The 10077-nt window shown below is 39.4% G+C and overlaps 1 protein-coding gene across 1 annotated transcript in view; it reads left to right on the top strand.

Annotated features, from left to right (window-relative positions):
* The first annotated feature begins 805 nt into the window (after positions 1-805).
* The window catches only part of LOC140244397 (fibronectin type-III domain-containing protein 3A-like), a 34018-nt gene continuing 24746 nt past the window's right edge, over positions 806-10077 (top strand). Inside the window, exons 1-3 of the mRNA XM_072324035.1 lie at positions 806-828; positions 3727-3919; positions 9559-9683. Of these exons, the coding sequence (XP_072180136.1) occupies positions 806-828; positions 3727-3919; positions 9559-9683 (341 nt within the window). The remainder of the gene's footprint in view (positions 829-3726; positions 3920-9558; positions 9684-10077) is intronic.

Genomic DNA, 10077 nt, shown 5'->3' with positions numbered 1-10077 from the left:
ATACTTTAAAAATTCATAACTTTTGAACGGATTGTCTGATTTTCCCCAAACTTTCACTGATGTGTTTTACTAATATTGTTGCATTCACTCAATCCACATGTATATGAAGATGGACTTGTCCTTTAAATATGCTTCATCAAAACATCATTTGAGATTGAGATACGGTAGAATAGAGCAGGTGTAAATGAAAGTCAACCCCACCAGTAACGGCTGGCTCTACACGATGAAGCGGGTCGTATCTCTCTATCTTCAGAAATGGACTCCTTGCAGTTTGAAGTCAGGGCCCCCCGTACACGTAGCTTCCTGCCCCCATCGATACCACGAATAAAAATCTGAAAGATTACGGTAATTTATCGCTGCCCTGCTTACAGTTTGACTCCTGGAGATTTCGTTCACTGTCACATTCTCTTCCCCTGGTCGTGTTGAGGAGGATGTATGCATTGTGTAATTGCCTGCAAATTAGAGAATAAAAATGGACTCTCCACCTGTATCGAAATCCATAACCCAGTTTCCATGGTAACAATCCTCCCTTTCCACATTGCTCTTCACTCCCCTGCATTAACCTATTGCATGTTTTCTCGTGGGAGGTATCATTCAGACATACAGAGTGTTCAGATGCAAAAAAAAAAAGTAAAAAAAGTTGTACTAAAATGGCATAGTTATACCAAAACGGTAAAATGAACTTCTGTGTCTGAACACTGACTAACAAAACGATGTATAACGTAATGACAATCAGAGCATCATTTCAAACTAGAACTCGATAATGAATCGGCATTCCATCATGTCCATATATGCATCTGAACATATGGCGACCATAGAACGGTACAGGTGGGCGGGGCTTAGTGTGCACGAAAGGTGACCCTATTCTTCTCATTAGCGGCGACGACATGGCCATAAAACATGCGCAGTTGGAAACCGCGCATCTGTACAATGTTTTCTTGAACAGTCAAGATTAGCGTCTGAATGGGCTGACAGCTATATAATGATTCTTTAATGCAGCGTTTCTTTATTGAGTTTTGGTATAAACTGGGTTGCATCTGAACAGGGGGATAGTGTCAGTGTGACAAATTTCTAAAGCAGTTGAAAAGAGCAAAGTTTCATGTGGAGAGCAGCAATGTCATTATCAGTAAAATCATGTGATAGCTCTATCCCCTCTTCTATCAATCTATCCCCCCCCCCCCACAACGCCCCTTCATTCAATAATCCAGAGGAAGCTATTTCAGGAAGTTAGAGCCAGAGGTCCATTTAATCTCCAGTGATTTACGAGACATTGTATATCGAACCTATCACAAAATCACCCCCTGAGATTTCTTAATTGTATACCGTCTATTTGTGGGTCCATTGTAACAAACATGAACAGAGAAAGATTAGGAAGATAACCCCGCCCTGTTTTTTACAAGATTTGGGCTAGTTACAGGTACCTTGACATCAGCTCTGAGACTCTCCCGTAGCTGCTAGGGCAGCGGCAAATATTGTAAATGTGTCATATTTGAAAATCGTCAAAATATGAAGAAGCCAGAGTGATTTATTCATTTGTTGTCATTTTATTTGTCAAACTGCTTTTAATTTCCGGCCAAGACTACGACATTTTAGGCTAAAAATGAAGTGGAGTTTGAGATTAGATAGAGGACAATGATAACAGCAGGTGGAGAAGGGACAGTATCAAGTGAAAGTGATTAAATCTGTTGACTGCAATGATTGAGCCAATTACAAAGGACATCATTTTAATGCTCTATGCTACATTTGCGCGAGACGTGCGTTGAGAAGCCATTGATAAGTTGCACACTCCGTATTGACATCTGCTTCGCCTTGAAGACTTAATCATACACATCATCCTCTTGTAATGTTCAAGGTTGAATCTTTCACACACTGTTCAGTCTTACTTTTTATACCTCTTTGGTCCCCCCCCCCCCCCCCTCAATATTCCTTGTCATCTAGCCAATGCGCTCAATGGTATAACAGAGAGGCCAATCCCACATTTATTTGTACAGTCTGAATATCATAATGTTCGTGGTGGTTTTATTTTCAACAAATATATGTAAGAGTTAAGGAAACCAAAACCCAAAGAGAAATGCGGATTGAGTGAAATCAGCAACCTTAGTAGAACACGTCAGTGAGAGTTTGAGGAAAATCAGACAGTCAATGCAAAAGTTATGAATTTTTAAAGTTTTGGTGTTGGAACGGCTGGATGAGGAGACTACTAGAGTTCATGACTTCATGTGTGGACAAAAATATATTCCAAGAAAATATAAAAGGAATTTCATGAAAAATCATTTTTCATGAAAATTACACATTCCATCAACTTGATACTTATGTATGTTCAGGGTAGTAATTATTCTCCCTGCTTTCTGAAAGCAGTTAAGTGCTCTTTCATTATGCCAGAAAAAGTATAAGCATGTTGAATTTTCTTTATATTTTCTTTATAATTGTTGTCGACACATGATGCCATAAACTCAAGTAGTCTCCTCATCCAGCGGTTCCAACACCAAAACTTTAGATATTCATAATTTTACATCAAACTTTCACTGATGTATTCTACTAACGTTGCTGTTTACACTCAATTCACATTTCTCTTTAGGTTTTTGGTTTCCTTTAAGAGATATTCACAAAGTTGAGCAGTCAAAATGATGCTTCTCGCAACAAAAATTCAATGCATATTGTTTCCATTGTGGTAAAATTGTCATCTTTGCCTCTTTATAACTAAAGGGATGATAATTTTTTTCTTATTCCTTCAGCTTGATTTTCATGTATATACTTAACCATTTGTAGCATTTACATTGTCTTGCCAGTTCTGGTTTGCTACACAATTTGCATGGCTTATTCAGTAAAGTTTGGAACCAATCACTGACGATGAGACCGGACTATTCTTGAATTCCTATTTTGGATCCCTATCTGTGCCCACTAGATCTATGTTTTATATCATGAATCATCTAAATTGCCAATTCTTCAAAGAATTTTATCAGAGGTGAGCATAAATGTTTACAAATGATTCACCTTCATTTGAAAGGCAACTGTTAGTCACATTCCTCTCAGGTTAGGCTTGGAGAAATATTTAAAGGAAGAATCCCTTTAACTCCAAATAGAGAAATTCCCTCTGGTATTAATTCTTCTTTAAGAGGTCATTTTATGCAATGTATGACCAGTAATGTGGATTGGAGTGATGCACTCGCCTAGTTTTGAGTGTAGATTCTCACCTCGGGCATTTTGTTGACATTTTGTTGACATTTTGTTTGACAGGACATGAATTTGCAAAGTAACACTTCAGTAATGACATTAATGCTGTAATAATCAAAATCCTTGTCATTTGTGGAATGTATTTCAGACGTAACTGCAAAATAACATACAAAAATACAAAGTTAAAAAAAAATGCAGTGTAATGATATTCATTGCCTCTTTTAAGTTACAAGTTGACATCTTTTATACTATAGGGAAGTTTCTGGCAAGAATATCTTCCTTTTTTTTGGGGGGGGGGGGGGGGGCTCTTCCTTTTTTCCCAACTGCCCCTTCCCCCTTCCTCTCCCCCTCTTTTCTTTGATGATGTTGATTGTGTATTGTTTTTTGTCGTGGGATTTTTATTCCTTCGCCCGAAGGGTGCCGGAGGCATTATTTTAGGTGTTTCAGAGTGTTATCCACCATTGTATTGCAAAAGTAAGAGCCAACACTGTTAAGCAAGTGGTCGTGACATTCCATTTTTTTTTTCTTTATTTTGTCATTTGTATGCTGCAGTGTGAGTGCAATATTGGGCAATGTACGAGGGGCGCCCTCACCACCGGAGACCTTCAGCACCCTTGGCTGTCCACCCGACGTCCCCGCGGTGCCGAAGCTACAAAGCAAGACCAAGAACTACTTGATCCTCACGTGGAAGGCACCCAACTCCAATGGTTCCAAGATCCACAGCTACTTACTGCAGTGTGACAAGGTAAGGGGCAGCTATCCCCCTGACTTAACTGGTGGACACACCCACCTGTGAATGTATGTATGTGTTTTGTGTTTGTGTGTGTATGTACGTATGTACATCATTGTATGTATTTATGTATGAGTGTATTGGCATTCATTTATCTGTACAATTATAGACTGAAGCAGGAATGCACACATATTCACATCAGACACCCATCTAGTCAGGACCATTCCAATTTCCAAGAATAGGTGAGGTACAGTACATGGTTGGTTTATTCATTAAAGTGAGATACATTGTTGGTCTGTGTATTAAAGTGAGGTACATGGTTGGTTTGTGCATTAAATTGGGGTTTAAAGGGGCCTGAGCTTTCGATCCTAGCAGAATCTTCGTCAGAGGCAAAATTATCATGGCCTTGTATGAGATTGGCAAGAGAGAAGGTATATGCACAAAAAAAAAGAAAAAGAAAGGAGACAACCTGCTACCAAAAATACAGCCCATCTGTGAGAAGTTGACCCAGCGCGGTTGGGGTTCACCCGACAAACTTGACAGACTGTGAGAGGTCATTTAGGGTGAAAGTAGGACAGGACATCCCCTCCTGGTTCTCCCAAGACATTGCACTCGGATCCTTTTTCTCTATCGCCCCTCAACCACTCTTTTGCCCTCCTCCTCTTCCTCCTCCTCCTCCTCCTCCTTCATCTTCTTCTCCTCACTATCTTCCCCTTCCCAAAGGGATGGGAGAATAAGATAGATGGGGCCACTGATGACCTCAGATATCTTTCAGGTGGTGTCATACAAACATCACAGGGAATCTAGAACAGAGATGGGCTCAAAACCATGTTGATAGTCCATAAACCAATTGCAACATTTGATTCTTTTTTTAAGTGATTTTTGGGCACTCCTTGTGTATGGGAAGCAAGACGTAGCAAAAGTTACCCCATGTACTGAAAAAAAAGAAAAATTGACATTTTTGCAGTGTGGAATTTTTTTTTTTCTGTGCATTTTGCACTACCAGAAACTAGCGCAAGATAAAAGCCACAAGTATATTTTGCTTGTTGTATGCCCCACTGTTGAATGTCTTGATTCTATTGAATTAAAAACACACAAAATTTATTGTATCTGGCCTAGCACGAAAAGTTACTTGTGCAAAAATATCCACTGTGATAGTAATATTGTAGATAATCTTTTATCAATGTACCCGAAAGCTTTCTTTGGATATATCTTCCAGGCCCTTCAATCCAGAATGCAACAGAATCAAAGCAAATTTTGATGTAATGTTACCCCCCCCCCCCCCATAAAGAGTAAAACAAACACGCAAAGTGGAAAATGAGAAATTCTGACAGCTTCCCTCCAGATCAATTTTTGTTTAATACCAGAACCATTCCAAGACCTTGATATGACCTCAGCATGGTTTGGTAAGAAAGTACAGGCTGAGCAGGTATCAAGTCAGTATGGCTCCCCATAACACCCCCCCCCCCTTTTTTTTTTTTTTTTTTTGCTCTACCCACAATCCCATTCCCTTGAATCAACATTAAACAGGGTTTCTAAACCTTCAGGGATTAGGCAATATAGGTCAGATATAAAAAGTCAACAGCTCTTCTACTTCTTTTTCATGTTTTCTTTTCATCTTTTTTCCTATTTTCCCTTTCCTGCTCAATCTCCTCTTAGCATTCTTTTCATAAGCTGTTCGATTCTCTCCTTCGCTTTCGAACTCCACCCACATACGTGCACATTTTCAATGTCCATATCAGCAAACATTCATGTGCAAACATTTCCAACACCATCGTTTTCCATCTCTCTAAAATTTTTGCTCTGGCTTGAATTCCCCCCCCCCCCTTTTGTAGTTATGTATAATTGTTCAGTTTTTCACACCCCCCCCCCCCCCCATCCTCTCTACTCTCTCTCTTTAAATGCTCTCTCTTAACCTACTTTATACCATTTTTATTGTTATCCTATCATACATCTGCCTTTTTCGTTTATCCTCTTTCTTCATATACTGTAAAATGAGAAATTTTCACATGCATGAAGTTTTTGCATATTTCGCAAGGAGCCATGATTCACAAAATTAAAATTTACACAAAATTTCTTGTCTATGCTATATGCAATGAATGCCATTGGCAATTCGTGAAAATTTTATGCCGTGAGAAAGGCCGTCGGCTCCAATTCGCAAAAATTTCATGCCACGAATATTTTTAGTTTTACAGTAACATATTTCATAATGTGCCACCTGTGACCACCTGATTCCCTCGTTGAGGCGCCGGCTTGTTTGGAGTCTGCTGTATAAAAATGAATCAAATTGTGAAATGTCAATATTCTTGATATTATTCTTTCATCCCCCTACTGCGTCCTTTCAATATCCGTCCCATCTTCTCAGGTCTGCAGCGTAGCATCTGTTCCCAGTCTTGTAGTGTTATGATTTCCGAACAACCATTTCCTCAATTTTGGTAAATGCCATACTCACCCCCCCCCCCCAAAAAAAAAAAAAAAAAAGAAGGAAGGAAAGAACCTATACATTCTGACCTCAGTTATCCGGTCATCACTTGTCTAGATCTCTCTCTTATCCAGATGTGCACTTGTTTTATACAATTTTCTTCATGTTTTCATGCATTTCAGTGCCAAATTTCCAATAATCATGGACTTTACATTCCTGTGAGTTGATTTGTCTGCGAAACTTTAAAATCGACAAAATTTGTGCGCGCAGTTTGAAGCACAGTCATATTTACTGCAAGAGATGATGGCATTTGATGATGCTGTAGTCAGCTGGCAGTGCACTGCACTGTAGCATACTGTGGCAGTATTCGGCAAGTCGCGATCTCAATCTCATTTTTGGTCAATATCAGTCAAACAAATGCGTCTATGAGGAAGAATATTTTACTCACTAAATTCATTTTATTCCTATATCATCTGAATGATGAAATATGACAACAACATGCAAATAATCATACTACATGTATTAGTAAATTGATAGTAACGATACGTCCAGCAGATTATGCTGGAAAGTGCTGTATTTGAGCCTTATCTTTTTATACGACCGAATCACTTAATGTTGAATGCCCGGCAGTCCTGATATAGCGGGCTAACAAAGATTGGACTGTATTTCGTATTATTTTATGATTACAGGGCCCTTGTCTTGCCTCTGGTCCTTGATCAGCCACTTGCTCAAGTCATAATGCAAAGATAACATGGCATATTACATTGGGCTGAAGGCTGAAGGCCCTGTAAATGTGTACCATTCTGACATGTGCAATAAATAAGGACAATGACGCACTCCAAGATGATGAAATGAAAAGTACAATATAGGAAGGGGGAGGAGGTAGGAATATGTCCCTCATTGAGAAACAGAGTTCATTGTAACAGATTTGGCCACGACCTCCACACAGCTCACAGATGAAGAGATGTGTGCATTCTATTTAGGTTTTGAACTGTGGGATAATAGATTAATGACAGTCTGGTAGCTGGGTCCATGACATTTGCTCCTGCGACAATCACTCCCTTGAAATATCTGCACGCTAAAGCCAAACATAAATTCTACCCTCAAACATAAACTTAACCCTCATCCTAATCCTCACATCAATCTAAACCTAAAACCCTATCACAACCCCAACCCCAAGTTCATGGACAAAATAAGACCGGAGCAATTGCCGCAGGAGAAAATGTCGTGTCACCCTGGTAGCTAGACTACACTTTTCCATGAACATGACGCTGTGTATTGGGTCTTTCACCCTCCCCCCTCCTGCAGCACACAGGGTTACGTTTGACATAGGGTGTAGGAGTAGGTAGCGTGTAGGAGTAGGGAAGACTTGTGTCACTGTCTTGTGGTGGAATCAATGGACAATCCTGACCTGTGACCTCCTTTCCCCGTTCTCCCTGGGAAGTAAATCCCCCCTTCACATATGGCTGGCCCAGTTATTGCCAGAATCATCTTCTTTGTCCCTAGAGAAATGGACGGGGAAGGGGGGGGGGGTTGGGGAAACACAGGAGAGCGGAGACAAGATATAGGACACAGCATGTTGTATGTAGTTTGAGTGGAAAAAGAGGGAGCTTCTCGCGTTTGTGTGTGTGTGTGCATCATTTGTGTTGGGCTGTGGAGTGGGGCTTGGAATGGGAGACAGAGCTGCGGAAACTTTGAAGACCAGGTGCAAATATTAGAAATGGGTCAAGATGATGTTTAAAAAAGAAAGAATGAATATACAGCATTTACCTGTGGCCCGGGGTTGTGAAGCCTTCTTTTTAATCAGGCATATTTTACGCTTCGTGGCTGCTTCCCAAAAGGTGGTGCTTGGGACAGTGAGTCTTCTGTGTGTGTCGCTTTTTATTAGTGTTTTCTTTCCTCCTACTTATTTAAATGTGTATGACAAACTGTGATTTTTTTTTCCACTGGATATTACATGAGCATAGACTTGTTTTCGAGTGATTTTTCATTGCAGCTTATTTGTACACATTTTACTATTTGTTCTTATCAGCATATTTGACCATACATTGCCTAACCCACAATACAGACTGTAGATAACATGTGTAAATTAACAGTAGGCCTAAATATACCTGCTTTCAGTGAGATTGGATAATTTTCAGGTTGATTTGCCTTTTTGAAAGATAGTGCAGTACAAGGAGATCTGATGCTTGAGGGTGTATAATCACATATAGTAATTAATCTTCTCCCAAACCATTTTGTTTTTCCTCTTGTGGTGCTGGTGTTCTCTGCTTCATGCCTGTGAGGAATGTGAAAGTGTGTTCAAGAAAATCCTTTGCAAATTTGTCAAAGCCATCCCAAGCTGCACTGATGCTGCAAAACTTCTAACCATGAATAGAATATGAGCAAGAATTACTTCAAATGGTAGGATAAGCTGATATTACTTTTCCATAATCCTTTTGTAGCAGTTGCTGTAAGGTTTTGAATAAAGTTTGTAAGTTAACAGATAAACAGCAGGTCCTTGCACTTCTAAAAATATGACTTTCTAGCCCATTTGTTCATTTTATACAGGTTTACAAATATAATATATATTTCCAGGGACTGAATTTCTTTTCATTTATTTCAGTGACTTAAGCACAACTAGTTGTAAGTTTGATACTACACTCTGTGCTTTAAAGGTTAGAATTTCTACCTTAAGTTCTTTCCTAAAGTTATGATTGCATATTGCAAGTTTGTTTCTTTGTTTTCTTATAGATGGTACACGTAAATTGTTAGCATTGAAGTGATGCAAGTTAAATGTTCATTTCTTCCAAGGTATCCAAAAGTACACAGTTTCCTTGTCCTTGGACCATTATTATCACCTTTTTCTATCACTGAAGTGGTGCTATGATCTTTCTCTCTCACTCTCTCTCTCTCTCTCTCACACACACACACACACACACTTTTACAAAATGTTATTGTTTCTCTCCTCTTTCAAAATCCCTCCATCCTGCTTTCTTAGCAATTCTTTGTCATTGTCAATTTTTAATTAACCAAAACATCTCTTTATGAAAACATGTTTGTGTATGATTATCACTATTCGTAAACTATGACATTGTTAATATTCGGAGTGCTTTGATAAGATCCATGCCTGAATTTTCTTCCTGTTCTCCACCCCCTTCCCCCCCCCCCCCCCTTAACACTCACACCCTTCCTTTGCTGTATTCTTGTGTTGTTCACTTGGCGGAGGCCCGTTTTGTTCTTTCCCCTGTAGGGCAATGGTTCGAGTGGGTTTGTCACACTCTACGAGGGAATAGACAAACAGTATAAGGCCCAGAAGCTCCAGCCGTCGACACTTTACCGCTTCAGACTTCAGGCAATCAACAGTCATGGATCAAGGTAACCACTCCAGCCTTTTTCATGACAAATAGAAATCATTATAGTAATGATGATCATGATCATGATGATGATGATGATGATGATCATAAGGATAATAGCAATAACAATGATAAGCATTGTTCATTGTTCATTCTCTTACATGTGTGTTTAGCTGATTGAGAGTACATGTAGATACAGAATCATGTAATCTTCATCAAACTGAATTCACATGCATTTTTTTTTTACAATAATATCTCCTGCAGGACCATATTTCATGATATGATAAAGGAGTGTGCACAAAACTTGACATAATGAGAGCCTGCGTGGCATTAGCTCCAATACTCGCGTAAACTCCATAGCTGTTACATAGCTGTTGCCATGGCAATATCAAGTAATACTTAGGTCAAATTATAAA

Source organism: Diadema setosum, chromosome 21 (genome assembly GCF_964275005.1).
Source record: "Diadema setosum chromosome 21, eeDiaSeto1, whole genome shotgun sequence".
Lineage (NCBI taxonomy): Eukaryota > Metazoa > Echinodermata > Echinoidea > Diadematoida > Diadematidae > Diadema > Diadema setosum.
Note: the sequence above shows the minus strand (reverse complement) of the source record. Positions and strands in the feature narration are given on the sequence as shown.